The sequence below is a fragment of the Anas acuta genome, chromosome 14, assembly GCF_963932015.1.
Source record: "Anas acuta chromosome 14, bAnaAcu1.1, whole genome shotgun sequence".
NCBI classification, from domain to species: domain Eukaryota; kingdom Metazoa; phylum Chordata; class Aves; order Anseriformes; family Anatidae; genus Anas; species Anas acuta.
The window spans coordinates 8,739,074-8,760,501 of record NC_088992.1 but is presented as its reverse complement, the minus strand read 5'-3'; the positions used below and the strand labels follow the sequence as shown (position 1 = coordinate 8,760,501).

The 21,428-nt window shown below is 47.3% G+C and overlaps 2 protein-coding genes across 3 annotated transcripts; both read left to right on the top strand.

Moving 5' to 3' along the window:
* Positions 1-1,899: 1,899 nt before the first annotated feature.
* Positions 1,900-7,971, top strand: LOC137864414 (double-headed protease inhibitor, submandibular gland-like). Of its 2 annotated transcripts, none has more exons than XM_068698494.1 (9): positions 1,900-1,958; positions 3,007-3,662; positions 4,189-4,211; positions 4,791-4,915; positions 5,182-5,227; positions 6,126-6,253; positions 6,365-6,410; positions 7,104-7,234; positions 7,700-7,971. In XM_068698494.1, the coding sequence occupies exons 2-9, from the start codon at positions 3,611-3,613 to the stop codon at positions 7,743-7,745; spliced, it is 597 nt and encodes a 198-aa protein (XP_068554595.1). In that variant the 5' UTR covers positions 1,900-1,958; positions 3,007-3,610; the 3' UTR covers positions 7,746-7,971. The 2 variants fall into 2 exon arrangements, with proteins under 2 accessions (XP_068554595.1, XP_068554596.1); XM_068698495.1 differs by having other exon boundaries at positions 1,907-2,081.
* A 3,016-nt stretch (positions 7,972-10,987) lies between these two features.
* LOC137864526 (serine protease inhibitor Kazal-type 6-like) lies at positions 10,988-15,068 on the top strand. Its single transcript, XM_068698657.1, has 4 exons — positions 10,988-11,125; positions 13,177-13,202; positions 14,023-14,135; positions 14,920-15,068. The coding sequence occupies exons 1-4, from the start codon at positions 11,068-11,070 to the stop codon at positions 14,963-14,965; spliced, it is 243 nt and encodes an 80-aa protein (XP_068554758.1). The 5' UTR covers positions 10,988-11,067; the 3' UTR covers positions 14,966-15,068.
* Positions 15,069-21,428: the final 6,360 nt, after the last annotated feature.

Here is a 21,428-nt window from a genome sequence, read left to right as displayed (position 1 = left end):
AATGATTTTTTTGTTGCTGCTCAATAAAATCCTGCCACAACAACACAATATCCTCTCACCATTACTAATCTAACTCTCCCTCCAGGAAATTCAAGGCAGGAAACATTGTCTGCCTGCAGAGGTGTTTTATGGTACAATTCTTTGAGTGGTACCTCAGCCCTCTGTGCCATTATTTGATGTTTGTGAATTTAGGAAATGCCATTCAATTACCCTAGAAACTGATTAACACGTTGCATTTAGTTATTTGGTTCTGCTCTATTTTATATCAACACTTCTCTTTTAGTGTATTATCCTACTTATTTCTGACCAAAACACACCTCAGGCCAGTCTAGACCTCGCTCATAACGCAGTTTTTCTGCAAGGCTTCATCAGCATAAACGGTTTCTTACTATGTTCTTCCTCAACGTGGGGAAAAATAAAATGTTTTGAAAGAAAATTGCCTGGTGATGCTGTCTGGGGGTTGGCTGTGTCAGAGCTGCTGCAGCGAGACCGAGCTGGGACGCACTGAGGAATTTGGATGTGAGGGGCTGGATCCTCAGCACCCTGCTGTAAGCGTGCGGCTCCCAGACAGACAAATTATTCCAGACACCCTTCCTGCCTGTGATATCATCTGTGCTTAAACGGCAGGAGATATGCAGGCAGCAATCAGATAGCTGAGCTGCGAGGAGAAATATTACAAGAGTGCGGCTGAGAGCAGGGGCTTTGCTTGCTCCAAAATTGAATTCCCGTCCTCATAGGAGATGTAGTCCTGCCCCCGTGTGCACAGCTCCGGTAATAGCACTCTGTTTTGGTACATCCTGCGTGGGGCACAGCAGCAGTGGGTGCGATCACTGCGCTTTACATTCGGCCTGCAGCAGTTCTGCATTTGGGACTGCAGAGCGCTCGCCTCCACACATCCAGCTTTTTTTTTTTTTTCTCTCTCTTTTTTTTTTTTTTTTTTCCCAAATTGAAAAATATTATTTCTGTTTGTAGACAAGTGAAGCCTGTGACAAGTTTTAAATTGAAGCGGGGAAATTTAATGAAGCTTTTTTTTCAGGTCATGGTAGATTATGGACTTGTTTGCAGTAGGGAATCTCAAGACCAGAGGAAAAAATTCCTGGGAAATATCACTGTTATGGGATGACATCATTTTGTCCTAGAAGTTGGGTAGAATTTACAGAATTGTTGGAAATTTACCGTAACACAAGGGGATGCGTCACGTAACTACCAGTGTTTATCCCATTCATGTGGCCACAACCTTCTTTAATAACCTTTACCATCTAAGAACTTGAAATAGCAGGAAGTGTTTTATTTAACCTTTTCTGTGGGTTTCATATCTGTAGGAAAAAAAAAAAAAAAAAAAAAAAAAAAAAAAGCCAAAAATAATCCTCTACTCAAACTCACTTTATTGAACCCAGCATCACGGAACTTGCATATCCCACAGGGATTTTGACAGGTGACTTCACTCTCCTCTTCCCATTTGCAACATGTGTACGACATTTCCCGAAGCTCCCTCCTCCAAATGTATTGAGACAGTTGTTTTTCACTGTTCCTAATGCCTGTGTCACCCCATCTGCTGCTCGGCAATTACTTCTGTCCCATTCCCTTCTGTTTCTTATTAATCGAGCTCCTTGTGCAATCCCATGTCACACCTCGCCCCGCAGCTCCTGCTGCCCTGCCCTGGCTGCTGCCAATTAGCTCCCATCCTTTCTCATCGACCCTGTAGCAAGACTCAGTCCTCGCACAGATCGCTGGAGGAAGAGGGGACAGGAGCAGTTCCAGCACTGTCCTATCTGCCTACCCAGATGCTCAGAAGCAGCAAGGGGGTCTCCCAGGTGGAGCTTGTTAGTCAAAGGGCAGGTGCTGCCACACAAGAGAATGACACCATTCCCCACCATATAAAAAAGCCCTGAGAGGTCAGCATGGTTTCTTGCTTCAGGCTGAAGGAAGGGGAAACCAGAGGAACAGCATGGCTTTTGGTAATTTGGGCTTTCAGACCTAGATGTGGTGCAGGGTCTGGGGTTGTAGGGCTGAAGAGCCTGTGTTCTTGCAGCCTCACCAAGCACTGCAGAGCCAGCAGGTGCTATCTCCTCTGACGGCTGGTACGGATTCTGAGGAAACATTTTCAGCTTAGGCGTTCTTTTCCCTAGAGAAAAATCAATATTAATGCTTCTGTGATTACTGCTTGCCTTCCAAATATGCTTATGATCAGTTCAAGAAATTTGACAGTCACGTCACTCAGGATGCTAAGAATACAACAGAAACAGCTTTTAAATGAACCCTTCAACTCTTGATATTTGTGAATGAGATCCAAAGAACATTACTCATTTATTTTTCAGGAAAATGATTTCATTGACACGAACAGGCCAAAGCCTGCAAGCTCTATTTTGTGATTGCGGTTCCCTTGCACTTTCAGCTACATTTTTATGATTTTATGTGCCCATGCCAAGACTTGAACATCTCCCAGGATAATAAGAAAAACAATTCTGATTTTCTATTTAAAACCCAGGCTGCTTTTAAGCCACGTGCATGTATCAGGCTTCTAAAACACAAATGTGTTCTGTCCCTCACTTCCTTTCGTGACTGACTATATTCAACTCAAGAAGTATTTTATGCAATATTTGTTTTGTCATAAATCTATGACAGAGTTGAAAAAAAACTTCAATAGAGCCTTTATTCTTCACTTAGCTGAATGTCATGTTTTAGGGAAGATGACACTCTCTATTTAATGCCATGTAAAGAGAAGAGAAGGGGGAAATGTATGGACTCACCTTCTGTTTTCAGTTGCTGCAATTTTTTATGAATGACTGTGGTAATAAGACCATTTCACCTGCACAGAATGCCACTTGCTTGTCATTAAGAGGAAACAATGTCCAGATTTAAGGCTGGTTATTCTCATTGTTTCTTAATCAGGTTCATGCTGATTGTCAACAGATGAATAATTCTTCCTTGTACATAGACATGTCTCAAACTTCTGGAGTTTTAGGTCACGTTTTCCTGTTGTGTTGATTCTTTCTATCCCATTAGTGAGAGATCCAATGTACCAGGAAAATACAGAAGAGACTATGGAGAGGTTCACTGTGCAGCATCTTCAAAAGACACTGATGCCTGCCAAACCCCGGATTTTATTTCTGTAAAAGCTGAGGGTGTCCCACGCTGCCGTCTCATCACTCTGCTGTACTGCGCAAGTCTCCCAGAGCCCAAATACTGCGTAGTGCATGTAACATGGTGTGCACTAGTTCAAACACTTCCAACAAATTAGCTTTTTTGCTTTGCCAACTTCCATATGTAATTTCACAACATCTAGTGTTGAGACAGTGCTCTTGTTTGGACAGTACAAATCACTCATTGTACAGCAGGGCGCCTTTGTTAACAAGCTGGGTGTAGCTCACATTTTTGTTTAATTCTTCTGGGCATTTCTCTAACAAACAAGTATTCTTTAGGGCTCAACTTAATAATCAATACAGTTTTGTTAGTTTACAGAGCAGATAATTACTTTATGGGATGACTTTACAAGGTCAGGGAGATGTACTTATATAGTCTGGAGCATGAAGGCAGAGAAACATCTCTATAGAACTCAACAGCAACAGATTTGTAAGTAACAGACTACACAGCCTTTCCCACTGTGAAGATGACAAGAGCTGCTGCCCTTCTTGGGCTACTGTTTCTTGTCTGCTTTTCTGGTAAGTTGTTTTTATTATAGTCTCTCCTTATATCTCTAGTCATCCTGAATTCTATATAGTTCAGGATGCCTTAATACATGTATATATGTATCCAAAAGAGAGCTTAGCTTACTGAAGAAGTGATGATTTAGTAATGCTCTCTTTAGTAAACTCTCTTTTAATGAACTTTATCCCTGTGCAAACATTACTACAGGTCTAGTAGGATGCCTCTGTCTGATTTAAACTTATTAGACTTAGCTGGGATAATGGTGCTGCAAAAGGAGAAAAGTTTATATCCTATTCCTTCTTTAGCAAGTCAAAGCTTGTACTTTCACCAGTAATTGATTATTATTACTATTATTATTTTTAATCATAGGATATAACTTCTTGTTTACTTGGACTGTATAAAACATTTACGAAACAAGTAATTCTCAGTAGTAAGAAAGTGTATTTAGTTACTCTGTTGGGAAATTAATAATGCAGAGAAATTTTAATCAAGGACACTGTAACACTTATATTTTATAATCCCCCTTTTTTTTTTTTGTAGATATTGTTTCTGGTCAGCGATGGGTGAGTAGTAGATCTTCTCTGTCATTTAGTCTTGATTTCTAAGTGTAGATAAATAATTCATATTCACGCTGCATCCCAGGGGAGTCTTGAGGAAGAATAAAAGAAAATGGAGAGAGACAGGAAGGAAGAAGAAAAAGTGCCCCCAAGAATTATACCACCTCTTTTCCCCCAAAATAAGAAAACATCTTTGTCAGAGAAAGACACCTTATCAGATTGGTGATAAAAGATGGTAATTAATAATGCAGAGTGAGAGCCAGCATGGCACAGAGGGCCAGCAGGAATCCTATACAACTTTTGAATAACTGCCTAAATATCTTCCCTGTCCTGATTCCCTGAGGAGTGATCATTTTTGTCAGTCATGCACATCTACAGTGCTGAATGTCTTAATGGTGAAAATGTGTTTACGCATACTGTAGGAAACAATATGTTTTGTTCTTTCCCTTCACCATGGAGGAATGACAGAGGAAAAAAAAATAATAAAATGGCCACCTGTAGCATCCCTGTGCTTAGAAAACATGATGAACATGAGCAGATCCTTCCCTCCCCTTGGAGAAACTGCACATCTGTCCTTTTTAACAGGCCTCCTGCAGCGTGTACCGGATGGCGGATAGGAGCAATCTCGCCTGTCCCAGGGACTTCCAGCCGGTCTGTGGCACCGACAATGTGACGTACCCCAATGAGTGCTCGCTCTGCAGAGAAATCTTGTGAGTACAAGATCACCTGATTGCCCATAATGATGGTTCAGGTAGCAGATGAAAGCCTTTTGAATTGTGACTAATCGTGGGGTGGACGGGGTTTTTCATAAGTTTCAGTCTTCCCTAGTGCGCAGGATCTCATCAGGCTGTGTCTCTTCCGTGTCAAAACTCCGAAGTTTGATTAATTACTGGGGCTTTACGAGTGGAGAGACTTAATGAGTGAGATGACTACATGGCATCAACAGGTTAATCCTTCCTTTCCTTCTCTCTCCTAGTCGTAACAGAGTGATTGACAAAAAGCATGACGGAAAATGTATAAAGGTAAGGGCTAAGATTGACTCTTAAGATATCCTAAGATACTCTAAAATAAAACTTCAAAACTGCTAAAATTTTTATGAAAATGAAGAATTTCAGATCTTCACTTTTTTTTTATTTCCATTTTGAAAAATGCAAATCTGCTTCAACTGTGAATTTTGAAATGTAATCTTATGCCTAACACCTGACGGAAAAACAGAAGCTTTTGATTTCAATAACACTTCAGCATTGTCAAAACATTTCCGTTTAGATTTAGAAAAAAAGTTTGTTGAAACTCAGAAATTCCCAGAGGAAGTCAGGATTTTGACTAAATGATAATTTGTAACAGAAAAAAAAAAAAGATTCTATCAAAACATCTATCATAAGATTTGTTTATCAATATATAGAGCTACCATAAAGTGGAGAACTGGCTCTATTTTTAGATTAGTGAGATAATGTAAAGAAACACTCCGGCTGAGCAATTTACCATAATGCTACAATTTTCATTTCAGTACACTCAGAGTAATTACAGGAACACTGAGGTGAGCCTAAACTCCATTTTCAAGTGGGGCAGACGTTTCACAGCAGAAGTTGCTGCCACCTAAGGCACATTAGGCACAGATCCTGTGCGACTGTGTTCAGGGTGGAAATCCCCAAGATGATACTGATGAAGCCCATTTGAGGACAGGAGAAAAAACAAACAAACAAACAAACAAAAAAACTAGATACTGCAGGATCTGCCGCAGCCGAGTCCTCAGAGGCAGAACTTCGCCTGCTTGTGCTCCCTCAACCTCATGCTGTTGGGCTGGAAGCTCAGTTCCCATACATCTCTGTTCCCCATGAGCATGGGGAGAAGGGGAAATATCTCTTGCACCATGCACCGTTACACAGGAGTGATTAAAATGCTGATCTGTGCCTGTTTCAGGTCGATTGCACTGGCTACATGAGAACGACAGGCGGTCGGGAGTCTCTCTGCACCCGGCATTACAACCCACTGTGTGCCACCAATGGGGTTACCTACAGCAACAAGTGCAGCTTCTGCACGGCAGTGGCGTGAGTGCTGGGTTGGGTGCTGGTGTCGGTATCTGTAGGGTAGTGAGGGGGCTTGGCCCCTGAAGTGGCTGTGATGTGCTTGTTCATGCTCAATATGTTTTCTTCCCAAAGGAATGGAGAGGATATCGACCTGCTCATGCCTGGAAAATGCCCCAAGGTAAAGCTGAGAAGTCTGCACTGTGAACCCTTGTTATAATGTGCTACACGATGAAAATTCAGTGAGTCATAACGACGTAAGAGAAATGCCTGCACTCTGCTGGCGTATTTGGCCTGGAAATAGGATTTGAGGAAAACAGCTGAAGTATGCCAGGGTCAAAGGAACAAAACCCACATCTCCAAGGTGCAGTCTCCACCTGCACAGCTTCTGACCTGGGAACAGAGCAGCCAGATGATGCTGAAACCTTGATTCAATGGGAGAAGAGAAGTGCCTGAGGAAGGGGTGCAGACTTAACCCTCCCAGGGGAGTGCAGGGGCTCAGCCAGTGCCAACACCAGCAGCAGATGGCATTCCTCATGTGGGAGAACTTTGTACCATGTGCTTTGTGACACCCCACTTTTTGGCACCCTCTCTATGTTGGGCTGCTGAACCAGAGCAGAGCAACCAGCAGGAGGGCCAGCCTGGAAGTACTGGTGTGGCCATGTCACTGCTCTGAGGGTATTTATTAGATTTCTTTCCCAATTTCCCACTTGGTACCCTGTCAGGCGAGCAGGTTAGGTTTTTCAGAGTTGTTAGAACAACAGCGCCCTGCACCTGAAAAATGTTTTTATGCTTTGCCATATTGTAAACATTAAATAGACATAAAGCAGACATAGGAAAATATGGGGAACAAAAGCTTCACAATGTGTTGCAGTTCCGTAACACAAAGATCGACTGCAGTGGATTCAAGAGCACCGACGTCTTCTGCACCGCTGAGTATATGCCCCTCTGTGGCTCTGACGGCAGAACATATGGAAACAAATGCCACTTCTGCATTGCAGTTCTGTAAGTACGGCGCTCAGCACACAGCCAGGAAAACACTGCTGTGCCCGAGCCCCAGCGCTCCCGTTAGCCCCTCAGTAAATCCATCTCCGCTCCCTGTCCCTCTCCTGACGCCCCCTTGCCTGTGCCCCTGCAGGCACTGCAGATCTTAAACCCAAGTGAGTCTTCTCCTCCCCTCACAATTAAAGCCAAATTCCCATTCGCAGGCTTGTAGCATTCCTGACTCGCTCCCTGCGAGGGTAATTTAAACCCTAACTGTAGGATGAGTATCCAAAATTACAGGCTTTGTCCCAAATCTCTTTCCTGTGACAAAGCATGTAACCTGGGGAATCAGGTGAAACCGTAAGTGAGGGACTCACATGGATAGCATGGAGGGTTGGCTTACATGGGTAAAGTTAGCAACAGCACTGCTGGGGCTATAAAACTACCTTCCACATCTGTAATTCTGGATTCCCTCTTTCTCTCCAGGAAGAGCCGGGGTTCCCTGACCCTCAAGCACCACGGTGAATGCTGAGTGTTGGCACGTAACCTTCACCCTTGCCTTTCTCTGACAAAGCCCACAGCTCCAATGTGCTCTTCCCTGCTCCCTGTTGTACATTGGTTTCTGCTTTGATCCATCAATAAATCAAAACCAGCCACCCTCTTTGCCATGCACTTTTTGTTTTCTTCTTCAGGATAGGGGTAATGGTCTTCAGGCTTTTAGGTACTTATCTGTCAGGCAGGAGAAGTTTCGAAATAAACCACAATAAAGACTGAAGTGTAACGCCCATCACACAACAGCCCAAGCCCTCACGAGAGTACGTCACTCCATATCAAACCATCAGAGGAGAAAACAAGCTGCTATAAAATACTACTGCTTTCCCAGGTTCTGTGTTTTACAGCATATAAATGGATTTTTGTTGGACGGACAGAGCCTGGCTTTGTAACAGCACTGAGCCTTGGAGGAACTGGTCCTTTTAGAAGCCTTGGCGTGAGGGAAATGGCCCTGGGGTAGTGTGAATGGGAAACAATGGGCCAGCCCTACCTGGGCATGGGGCAGGTCTGGCAGTGCATTAAAAGGAGGAGGCTTATGGCAAAGGGAGGAGACTATCTCATGGGGAAGAAAATTAGGAACTGCTGCTTCCTTGAAGGGTGTGTGCCTCGAGACTGTGGTGATCAGCAGAAAATTGCAGCAAGCTGGGCAAGGCTTTAATGAGCCTAATGAGGAGCAGAGGAGAAACTAGACTGGTCTCAGGTTTTTTGGCTTCTTGGAGAAGAGATCTGAAAAGTTGCAATTGGGGTGCTTGAGGCAGAGGAAGGATAAGGGGCCCTTAAGGATAAAGGTTTTGGATTTTGTAGCCATAGGAAGGAAGAGCCAGAAGAAGTGCTGGTAGCTCCGAGGTGGTTTCTGTCTGGAAAAAAAAAAAAAAAAAAGTGGTATATGGAGATAGTATCTTTGTGGGAGGCTAAAGAGTGCGCTGGAAGAACAGTGATGTATATGAATGTTCATGACGATGTGCCATCTTTCTGGGTGAGTCAAGGAGTGAGTATGCAAACAGCACAGGCAAAAAGTCCCAAGTGCCCCACTCACACCCCCTTCCCCTTCCTTTCTCCACTTCCAATTCTCTTGATATGTACAAAGGCAGTTGCCTGTTAAGGCTGATATTGAGGACAAAATCTGTGAATTCCAAGCTTTTTCTCTAGGCCTCTTTTTACTGAAGTAGGCCATTTCTTGACCTAGAAAGGTTGTAGGCGCTTCCCACCAGAAGACAAGAAGCTGTCTTTCCCTTAATAACAGGCCAGAGCAGTGCCCCATCCTAGGAAGAGGGAAGGAACTTACATGATTTATTTTTTTTCTATTAGTATGAGCACTATAAACCAAAGCATGCCTGTGTGCCTGCTGGTAAGGAAATACAAACTGGAGAGCCATAAGCTCACTGCTAACCTGCCTATGGGAAAAATACATGTATGAAGAAATGTTCTACGTAGCTGGTGGATGTGAGCAGGGACCTTCAGCAAAGGACACCGCTTGGCTGTAATGTCTTGTTGGCCAAGGGTTATAGCCTTGGCAGGATAGTATTTCCAACAACAAGATCCTATGGTGAGCCTCCTCCATAATACTAGTTTGTGCTGGAGGAAGCTGGACACTTGTGTAGGAGCTCAAAAGGTTTTGGAGAAGCTCAAAGAAGAGCTGCTCTTCTGAAGGGAAATAGAGGGCAAAGGGCAAGTACGGGGTATATGGCCATATCCCAGGTGCCTTGTGAGCCTCCAGACAAAAAAAAAAAAAAGAGAGAAGTCAGAGGGACAGCAGAATTCCCCACCTCCAGCAGCAAGTTGGCCTCTTTCACACGTTATAAAGAAGTGGAAAGAGGGGTAATCAGGATAATCACCTGTTTGCTAATTTAGTCTCTTCCTTTCTTTGGCCCGCTAGGGATTGGTCCCTGTAGTACATTTTCTAACTAACCCAATCAGTTATGCTGCAGCAAATAAAACGTTTGGGTAGATAAAGAGCTCAGGTATTAGTGCTGGGGTGGTGAGCAGTGGCGTTTGAAGCTAGAAAAGGCAAACAAGTGATTCTGCAAGTGGCAGAACTAAGCGTGATTTTGAACGGTGCTGCGGCTGGCGGGCTTGATAACTAAATTATACGAGAGGCTGCGTTGTGAGCTCACCCTTAATAGACATCTGAGAACTCACCTGTCAGTCACGGTTCCTCTCCTGTGTGGGTTTTATGATGTCTAGCGAGCGGCAAACTAATGCTTTTCCAGATGCAGGGCAGTCATGACATTGCTCTCTTGCAGAAACGCTCCCTTGCCAGATGAAGATGTTACTGGAACTCTTGGTTGCTAGAAAAATGTATAAAATGCTTTCTTTTTTATTTTTTTCACTCCTATGCCAAACTTGGTTAGAATTAGTTAGAATTAGTTAAAATTAGAATTTAAAATTTGCTAGGGAAACAAATAAGCAGATTTCTCCGTGCATGGTACACTGATAACCCTTGTCTCCTTAGGAATGCATACTGAAATTTTAAAAGATTATTCCTATCTGAACAGAAATTTTGCAGATGGTGCAGATGAACACAAATCTTTGCACAGAATCAGCTGGAAATGGAGCTCAGGTCTCCCAGTTCTCCATCAAATTCCCTTCGTTGCCACTTGCCATGGAAGAAGAGCCCTAGCATATGTTTGCGAATGTGAAAAGCCGGCAAACATTGACAGCTATAGTTTAAATAGTTCAGGGAGGAGAGGCAGCAGTCCTATGTGGGGCTCTACAGAAAGCTATGAGAGCATCAGTGTCCTTCTCCACCCCAACTCAACAAATTTAGAACCATCCTCAAAAATAGCCAGGGAACAACGTATAATTGGTTTCGCAGACAACACATTCTCATGCTGTGATTTATTTCGTAATGTCTGGTGAGTGTCATCACGCCGCGCTCAAAGCCTCGGAGCTGGCATTCAGCGAGGACCCAGAGAATGAAAATTACCAGCTTCCCCGATGAATCACCGCTTTGAAAATTCACCCTTGTGAGAATCCTGTGACTATTTAGAAAGAAAAAAAAAAAAAAAAAACACAACAGATATTACAGGCCCGAGTCTATCACTCATATAATTAGCCCTTTCTAGGTTTGATGTGGACAGGGCAGCATTCTTAAAGCACCATAAACATGGACAGGACCAATAATGGCTTTAGAAACGAAGTGGAGAAGTTCTCACAATTAAGGTGAGGAATGAGGACAGCTATGGATGGGTGCATAAATACACAGAAAGGCAGGTCCGTGAGCACACTGTGGGCTCTGGGGCTGAGACAACACATCCCGAACAGGTTGCTTGCCGTGGACTAAAGAGCTAGCTGCCTGCAGCATGAAGGCAACAGGCACCTTAGTGCTTCTCAGCCTGCTGCTTCTGTCTTTCTTCTCGGGTAAGTTATCCTTCCTGTAGCCTAGAAAGAAACTTTCCTGACAAGAGCAAACTTCAGAGAACCTTGATCACCAGATGACGGGCTTGAAGATAAAGCTGAGCAAGTAGAAAATATCTGCGGGACTTGCTCACTCGTGTCACATATTTCCACTCCCTGTGTGCCTCCGCAGTGAATAACACAGTGGAGGTGTCACCGGGAGACAGAATGAGCAAATTGTAAGCGGCTCTTTCAGCAAATGTACCAAAGCAGAGTGTAATTACGAGTTTTGGTACAAATGTTCGCTGGAGAGTTTTGCTGAACCAGTTAGAGAATAAACTCACACCTCAGGGTCATCAGCTCCTGTTTTGATCCTAAGCATCTTGGTATTTGGTGTTTTCCTTAGAGATGTGGAAACGTAATTAGATGAAAGTTTCAGCTTCCAAAAACATTGCAGAGAAAAGCTTGAAAATTAAATTCAAATGTCCTCGAGGAGCCAGAACAAAGAGGGCAAATTAAAACGATCCAGCATTTATTTATCTTGAGATTTACACGTCTCTCTGATGATCTGGGGAAACTGACTGATGGTTTTTGAATGTATAGGGCACACCAGTGCCATCAATTGCTTGTGTCCAGCTGACCCAGATCTGGAAGGCTTGTGGTGGCAGTTATGGAAGACTGTGCAGACCAAGAATTATTTATACTTGTTTTTCTGTGAATAATTTGAATAAAGAATTCACTGGAGAAAATTGTGGGCTGTGCATGGAGAAAAGAGGTGAATTACTTTGTACGCATTATTCATAATGAAATATTCATCTGTCTCTAATTGAGTCTTAATTGGGTCTGGGTTCCGTCAGAGTGCTGAAGCTTCCTTCCAAGGCCAGGCAGAATAGCAGCAAACTCTGTGATCTCATATGAAATAAGCAGATGTCAAGAGACATCCTCACAAAGTCTTGCGTAGCTGCATGTAATATTTATAAAAACTATCTAATGAGCTATTTTGTAAATAATATGCAGATAGCCATAACGGTGGCTTCCCAAAGCAGCCTAGCCTAACCCAAATGTGACAGATGCACCGGTGGCAGGGATAAAACACCGAGAGGCACGACAGTTAGCAGAGGAATTCAGGTGGGCTGACGAGTACTGGTTTGGCTGTGGGTGGGATTTGCAGCCTGCGTGGCGTAGCACAGGGGCCTCCCGCCCTCTCTCCTGGTGCTGAACACGCTGCTGCAGTGCCCCCAGGCCAAAACCCCAGCTGCCCAGCTTGGTGCTGGCTGTTCGTCTCTCTGTGTCATGCCCCAGCTCCTGCACATCTGCATGAGACCTTCCCCAGTCTCCCTGGCATAGACACCACAGGCTCACCCGTCCCGTGGCTGTGACTCGAGCTCCGCGCCTGGCTGCGGTCTCTGCAGCGAAGAAGTGCAAAGAGGATGGGCTGATGAGCCTCAAGACCAGAGCCTGCGCTTGCAGCGGGTGTTTCTTCTCTCTCACTGACTGGCACTGCCTGTTCTGCTCTGGATCACGCCGTGACATCTCCGTGTCTCACTCGGGATGAAGTTGTTCCGGGAACGTCTCGGGGCTGTGCCGTACTGCGGATGGCTGTAAAACTGACCGCAGGGTCTCCTTTGTCACCTCCACAGTGGGGTTTTATTAACAGTACCAGCCAGTTTTGTTATTCAGAGGTGCAGGAGCCTAAAAGCCTTACAAGTCAATACAGCTTGAAAATCTCTGCCGAGCGTGGTTCAAATCCGATACGGCAGCCTGCTTCCCCGGCAGTGGCTGCCTGCCAGGGAGATGGGTTTATGTGTCTGCGGTGCAGTTAGCAGCTGAATGACTGATTACATGGTATTTTAGTAACATTTTTTCAAAAAGCAAAATACCGAAAAGCAATTCAGATAATGTATTTCCTACCCCCTCCTCCACCGCACAGGATGGCAGAGCAGGGAAAACCTGGCGTACGTTGCACTGAGCTTTGCAAAAGGATTTCTGACTTTGGTTCGGCTTCTCTCAGAAAATAATGCTGATATGTATAACATCGCTGATTGTTTATTTATTTATTTTTGTTTAAATTCCAGATGTAGCAGCTCAAGACATTGAAGAGGTTAGTGCAGCTCTCTGCTTGTTGAATCTGCATTTTTTTCCTGATTATAGAAGAATGGTTTTGTAACAGATCTTGGTGCGTGGTAAACTGGTTTTGCTGTTAGCTGGGAGTAGGTTGGTCCTTCCAAGATGCTCCAATGCCTCGGGAAATTCCCCATGGTACAGGGGGTCTTATGTGTGGCCACACTAGCAAATAGCCCAGGGAAATGGACAGCTGGTTCAGCAAATGCTTCCCGTGATTCAGTCCAGAGTGCATGCATGGGGCTGGGTTTGTTTGCAGCACTGCTTCTCTCCACTTTGCTCCCCTGTCCAATCCCCTCGTGTAACAAATGGGATATTCAGAGCTGGTTATTCCCACAAACCGGGCCCATCTAAAGGAGACCTACAGCTTATGGTTTTCCTCTCCCTCCGCCGGGGAGGCAGGGAGCTCTGTGAGCACAAAGCCGCGTGTGGTTGCACAAGGCGCGTGATGCCACTTTGCTGTGAGCTGACTTGGGGCCAACTGCCTGAAAGAGCATCAATGCTGACTCTTCTCCGACATGCCTAGGCTAATCCACTTGTGTCTTCGGGACATTAGGGTTTCTCCCAGCTGGCTACAGTTTCCCTCCTCAACAACAGGGCAAAAAATTCCCCTGAAAGATGCTGCTGCTAGTTCTGGCAGGCCTTTTTCTTCCATGTAATTGGGCCATGTCATCACTGCTGTGTTAGTCCTCTGGGCGGGAAGAGGCATTAGTGATCTTGTTTCCTATTTGGAAAGCAAAAGAGAAAGTATGGGAGACCTGAAAAGATTTTTTTGGTTATTGTTATTATTCCTTTTGCAGATCTGTAAAGAGTTTGTAAACAGGAGCGTGTACTGCACGAGGGAGTCCAACCCTCACTGTGGCACGGATGGCGTAACGTACGGGAACAAGTGTGCCTTCTGCAAAGCAGTTCTGTAAGTGAAAGCAGAGGGAGTCAAAATGACAGGTAGAGCTGTCTTGATTTGCATGTCTGTAATGCTGGTCTCCATGGAGGGTGGCCCCGCATCCAGGCTGCTCCTCGTGTACAGACCAGCCCCTGATCCTCACCAGGAGGAATATTTCCTCCTTGGAACAGAGCTGCATGAATGCAAGTTAATTTTAGATCATTTCTAGGCTTTGTATGATGTTGATTACAATGCAGAGAAACAGCACAGGGTCTGGGAGGTAATTGCACCTGCCTATACCTCCTGCATGGACTAAATCAGTGCACATCTTCCTCTGTGTACCAGAGGCTGAAACTCCCTGTCCACACCTCTGGATGCAGAAAAGAGTCTGGAGGAATGCAGGGGGCGAGCTGTGCCACATTATGAGTTAAAAGTTTGAATGGACTTTGTGGAACAAGGCACAAAATCTCCAAGGAAGAACTGGAGAGCCTCTGTTTCCTGTGCTCTGTCTCCTTTTAAAGGAGATGTAATAGGAGTCAGCACCTCTGGACTGAGTGGACTTGCAAAACATCAGTTTCTCCTTATCAGTCCTTAACATTTGGTGCACTCTGAAGGCTGCCTTATCCTAGGGGAAATTAGAGAGGAGCAGGGAGAGGAAAAGATGGCTTGATGCTCCCTGTGAGGCCCTGGGGTACTCTAGCATGAACCAGGCAAATGGTCCTGTTCGGGTGGATGAGCTCCCTGTCCCATGCTGCTGTGCTCGTGCTGTCTGTCACATGCTGCTTTCTCTGAGTCTGTCTTGCTCCTTTTACAGGAGGAGTGGAGGGAAAATAAGGTTGAAGCACATGGGGAAATGCTGAGTCCTCACCATCTCTGAGCACCGAACGTTGATCCCCCTTCAGCGGCGGTCACAGTGCCTGGGCATGGCAGAAGCTTGTCCTTGTCTCCTCCGTCTCTGCTCAATAAAACAAAACTCAGCAGAATTATTTGGCTGGATCTTTTTTTTTCCATAGCACCCAGGAAAGCGCTTCCATGCAGCCGTGCCAGCACTTAACGTGCGGCTTTGCCGCACTGAGCTGTTGCATCACGCAGGCGGGAGCAGCGATTCCCACGGCCGTGCCCTCCTCCCCGCGCTGCTGTAGCCTCGGTCCTGTCCCCCTGACACACACACACGTGCCTGCTGGGCACTGGGGGTGGCATCATGAACCTTTGCTCTTCGTCAGCATCCATGGGTGTCCTTCTTCTCCTTCTTCTTTGTCCTGAGAGGGGACTTTGAGTTGAAAACTGTGAACCCACCAGCATTAGCTTCCTGTTCCAAGTAGCATCTCATGGTAATAAAATTTTATTTAGAAGAGCACAGATTGTGTAAGTGTCAATAATTAAAAAGAAAATTCCCTGGAGGAGAGAAGCTGTGGGTTTTCTCTCACCACCTCCAGGATAAACTCCCCCTGAATCACGCATACCCCTTGGTTTTTCAGGGACAAGAATTTGTACTTATTTATGGAGGGGAAGGCACACAAACTTTACTCCTTTCTTTACTTTTCACACTGCTGCACTCTCTCTTCTTGATGCTGGTTGGAAAACCCTTCTTTGTGCAAACGTGAGAAAATTAATTCTATAGTCTCTTCCCATTCACTGTGTAATATCCACACAGGGAAATACCTGTGGCATCCCCTTGTTAAAACGTTGGCAGCAGATCAATCGGACACTACTTTCTTAATGTTAAACACTTACCCTTCAAAGGGAGCTTTAGATTTTATCATGAGCCTCAGGGGTCAACATATTTTGCAAGCAGCTGGGCGCTGAGCATCTCAGCCTCTGGATGGTGTTTGGGCAGAGCTGGAGTGTTTGCCTCTTGTGCCACAGCGCAGGCTTTGAACTGAGCTGGGGCATAGCGCTCTATAGCCGGGGAGAAAGCCCTTGTTTGGCTCCAAAGTGTTGCTTTAGTAACTCAACAGCAAGATGTCCAGAGCATGGGTAGGGCTGAGGGGAGGGAGAAGCACCTCCTGCACAAGGATGGGTGGTCACCAAGGACACGGCTGGGGGACTGGAAGGACCTTCCTCGTCCTTCTCCCTGCCTGGAGCTGGATGACCATGTCCTATCCTGCCTGAGCTATCCTGTGGTCTATATTGGGGCTCTGGAGCAGCACCGTAGTCAGGTCACAGGAGCAAAAATACTGTTTTTATGAAAAAAAATGATGTTTTAATAAGAGAGGATATGGGACATCTCTATGCCTGAGGTGGCTCTCAGTGACTCCAAAACCTTCACAGCATCTCCCCGTACCTAATCCTTTTTAATCTGAAGGTTGGAACAACAAGGACAGAGCACAAGAGAACAGAAGCTGTGAGACTTCTTTGTTCGATAATCATTCTGTATTTTGCTGTCAGTGCAAATAGTGAATAGAAACACCTCTGCACCCCTACAGACTGAACCACCATCTGCACCACCTCTGCTGGCAGGGTGGAAAAGGGGTCCAAGAAGTCATGAAACTATTTCCCCATGCTGATATGGGTCTACAAGTGCCTGGGGTAGGAGCAGGCACAGCTCGCTGTCCTTTGGTCTATCACAAAGGCACCTGCTGGCTGCAGAGGACAAGCTCGGGGTGAAGACTCAGTTCTTGGGGATTCACAGCGTTGTGCAAACCCAGGTGACATTATGTCCGTACAGAGCAGATCTTGGTAATCACCCAGCTACTCGTAACTGTAATCACAGAACACAATTGCACCTGGAAGCATAAAGGCAAAGCGATACCGGGAAGTTCCTCCTGACGGCCCCGGCCGTGCGGTTTTGGCACGACTTGCCAAGGGAGGGGAGGGTGCTCGCAGCGTGCGTGCCTTTGTCAAGGGGTGCGTGACGTGAGAGCCCTGACAGCTGTTCCCAGCCCTCAGTCCCAGGGTGCCGAAGGTTGCTTTGCTGTAATTTGCTAAAGAGAGGGGCTGTGAGACACCCCTCCGACCTGGCTAGAGGAGATTTCCTGGGGGCTGCATTTAACCCTCCATCCTGGAGGTCTTTAAATATTCCTTGGGTGCTTGTCCTGCCTTTAGGACTTACCCAAGGCCTGTCCCTTTCAGGACAGTGCGGTGAGCAGGCGCTGTGCTCCTGTCCATGCAGGAAAACACTGTGCTGCTCAGGGCGTGATGGGTTCAGCAGCTGCCAGTGGGAGCAGAGGGAGCTGGCAGCAGTGGGGTGGGCAGGCAGGTGCCACGGGCCCCATGGGGACACAGCCCCGGCCTCCACACCAGGCTGATGGAGGTGTCCTCCCCATGGAGAGGCCAGGAGAGGCAGCACTACATCGAGCGAAGGGTCCCTGCCCTGTTTGCTCTCCGTTTTGGAGCATGGCACTTACTTTCTCCGTAGGATGATGGGTGCTGGGGACAGAGCAGGGCTGCAGCTGTGGCCGCAGCTGTTCGGGCAGAGCTCACTGCTGTGTCCGGCCCCGGTCCCAGACACGTACCCAACCAGAAACCAAATGTTCAGCCAGTATTTTTCCTTTGATTTCCTTCCTCCACATTTTAAGATGTGAGATTATTATTTTTTGTTTGGTTTGTGTATTTTTTTTTCTTGGTTTTATTTGACAGCTTTGAAAGATGAGTGAGTCATGAAACACTTGAGATCTCTCCCCTATTAGATAACACGAGCATCTCTGCATCTCTGCAGCTTTTCCTCTCCCTGGGGAGGGAGGTCCTCGGGCACGGGGCCGAGGCTGGGGTGGGAGCTGCCCCAGCACCTCGGTGGCTGCCAAGCCCTGCTGCTCACAGGGGAGCCCCATGCTCCCTGCACCAGACCCAGCCCCCTCTGCAGTTAAAATAAGGAAGAATTACATCCTTGCATGGTTGCTCTAGCTGAACGAGAGATACTGCTGGCAGCTGAGCACCCTGCTGTGATCGGGCTGCCCCCGATAGAGGGGAAGGATGCATTTCCATCTCGCAGCTCCGCTCTGCTAGTGGTGCGGCTGATATTTGGTGTGCCCGGGCTCTTGGCCCATTTAACTGGTGTGCTCCACCGCTCCCTCCTCCTCCCCAGCATGGGCACGTGGCCCCGTCACAACTCAGTCAAATCCTTTGTCCTACTTCTTTCTTTGACATTCACAGCGTTTGATGAGGCTTTTTGAGCTGCCACGGTCAATTTGAGGGTGACGGTGCTGGCTGCAGGGTTCCCAGAGCTGGGTTGGGGAGGGAGCTCTGGACTCGGTCGTCCTTCCAGTTCACCCTCTTCTCCCCATGAGGAGGCAGTCTGGATCAAGATAGGTCAGAAGGGACTTTGGGAAGTCTCTAATCCAGCCTCCTGTTACGGCAGGGTCAGTTCTGAGGTTAGAGCAGGTTGTTCAGGGCTTTGTCCTGTCTAACCTTGAAACCCTCCAAGGGTGGAGAACACAAGATCTCCCTGGGCTTGGTCCCAGGGTTTGGTTGTCATCACGGTGAGGAAATTTTTCCTTGTCATGTCTCCATTCTGAGCTTCTTTCTTTTCAACTGCTTCTTGTCCCCCAGCCCTGCACCGCTGAGGAGCCTGGCTCTGTGTGCCCAGTAAACCCCTCGCAGGGATGGGTATGGGCCATACCACCCCCAAAATGTTCTTCTCACCACCCAGCCCACCACCCTCAGCCTCTTCTCACAGGGGCTCCAAGCCACCAGTAGCAACAGTGGCTCTCCACTGAGCTTACTCCCATTTTTCATCATCTGTCTTGTGTCAGGTGAGGGCAAAACTGGAGGGAAGGCTGAGCTATGGGGCCAGGAGAAATAATTGCTCAGGAGATGGGGGGAGAACCGTACTGTAGGGGACTGAAAACACGTAGGTGGTGACAGATGCAAGGAGCAGCATGAAGGGGTCAGCGTGTGTTGGGTCCTTTGGGGATCAGAGAGCAGCTGAGCCTACTTCATGGCTCCCAGGTGCTGTGGATCAGCCATCAGTGCCCTCCACCCCACCACCACTGAGGGAGTTAAATAGGGGCCCAGAGGAAACAGATAGGCTTTTTTTTGCTGATTGCAGAGCAAGGAGAAGGTGAGTGTCTTGCTTTGGGTGGTGGTGGTGAGATGGATAGGTAAGGGTTTTTGTGTTTTCCCCCTTTCCCAAAATAAGGAGTGTGGTTTAGGAGTTTCTCATAGGAGTAGCTGTGGTAATGGTGGCTGGTGTTGGTGTCTTACAAATTTGCTCTGAAAGTGCTGGAGAAGTCTCCTAATGATGCATGTGGGTTACCACAACACATAAAGGGAGACCAGGGGGATGCATAAGATATATTTCCATAGAAAGGCAGGTGTCACACACAAAAAGCTGCTTGTTTTAAAGCTCCAGTGATAAGATGCTTACAGGTAACTCTTTAGCTTTAAGGTTCTCAGCACCCATGGGGCAGCAAGGGGCCAAACCTTCAACAGGATCATCTCTGGGGGGTACTGGATAGAGCAGGGCTCTGGCAGAGCTGAACTTCTGCTGGTGTTGCCCTGACTGACCTAAGGCCAGAGCCAAGGAGCAGTGTTAGTGGCAGGGCTTTGTTCCCAGCTCGGGCAGCGAGGCTTTCCCACGGAGGTGAGAAACGTGGTGGTGCTGCGTCATGGGGTGCTTCCCCTTCTGAGCCGAAATTGCTCAATTAATTGGGAGTGAACAGAGATGCTGGTATTGTGGCAAGGGCTGGCTGAAGCGGCTCTGACTTTCTTCACCAAAAAAAAAATAAAATCCCTTTGTGCCTTTCTCTGGGAGGGTGGCTTCTGTGGAGTCACCTGTGATAAAAGCATCGGCTGCTCTGCTGCCCAGGCCCTGCCCTGCAAACACGGGGATTTTTGTCATCTAGCCATACCGGAATTCTTATCCACAGCCACATCCAGCAAGCAGGTGCTCGAAATGATGCTGTCCTATTAAGAAAGAGCTGCAAGGGACTTCAAAAAGCTTCCGGAGCCGCTTCCCAGCCCCACGCGGGGACTGCTCTGCCCAGGGCATCCCCACCAAGAGGCTGCAGCCGGTGGAGCCCGGCTCGTTCCCGGCTGCCGGGCTCCCTCTCGTGGCTGCTGGGCGCACCAGTGTCCCCCCGGCACCTTCCTGGGGTCCTCATGCTGGGCAGGAGGGTGGTCGGACCCCAGGTGGGAGCTTGCTTAAAACGGGAGGGGCCGACAGCCGAGCTGTGAGAGAACTGCAGCAGATTTATTCAGGCGCAGAGACTCGGGGCTTTGTTTTACTGCACCAGGCAGCTGCTCTTTTCAGGATGGGTTCCTATTTTGCTGAGCACAACAGTTGTTCTTGGTGAATTATGCAGCTTGGTGCAGGGAGGCACGGCACTGAGCTGTCCTGGCAGACTGCTGCCTGCCTTGGCTCTCCCTCCTGACGGTCCTTTGGCCCCTCTTTGGAGGCTGCTGTTGGAATAGGGTGCTCTGACTGGGTTTCCTGGGCCCCCGCAGAGTTTGTTGCCTCTTGTCAAAGAGCTCAGGGACAGAATGTGGTCTCAGAAGGTCTCCTTGATGTTAAAATAATATGGTGATAATCAATGACTTGCTTGGCCTGAGATGGTTCAGCCTGCTGTCTTCAGCCTGCTCCCCCAGGGCACTGCTCACCTCTACTGCAGGCATTGGAGAAAAAAAAAGTCAGTTGAAGCTGAAATTAGCAGGAATTTGAAGCTTTGATGTGGGTAATATATATCGGTTCTGTTGTTGCTGGTTGCAGGTGATGAGATTTGCCACAAGCAGTGGGACCCCAGGTGTGACACTTGCTCCACTTTTCACTAAATCCATCTGAGGCTTGGGCTCTGAAGCTCTTTCTGTGACAAATGAGACCGCCACTTCATACCTTTGTATGGGAGCAGCCCTGGCATCGTGCAGTGCTGGTGTTCTCTGCACCGGCAGGATCCCAGCACACTGCTGCTGATGGTGCCCTGCTCTTTGCTGGTGCTACAGGGTCCTGCCAGCCCTGTAGCATCACCCAGGGCTTCGTGGCATCTCTCCAAGGCCTGGAGAGATGCTGCTGCTGCTCCTGGTGTCAGCAGAGGGAGGCTGCAGTACCAGCAACGGGCACCGGGTGCTGCCGCAGACTGCGGCACCGGGCTGCTGCTGCGGGCTCGGGCAGGGGCATTGGGCAGGTGAGGCTAAAGGTTGAGGAAACCCAAAGGTTTCCTAAAGTTGTGTGAGAGCTCACAGCGTTGTTTTGCAATGGATTAAAACCGACACTCTGTTTTCAGCCCTCTTGCTGGCCTTTGCTTTGGTGGGCTTTGTGTCTTTGGCATAAGGGGTGCTGTACCCCCTTCTAGGGCTTTTTTTTCTGGGTGAAATACAAATGAAAACAGGCTTTAGCAGGTGTATGTGCTTGTTTCCCCACTGGCACCCCTGGCAAGTAGCAGGGACCCT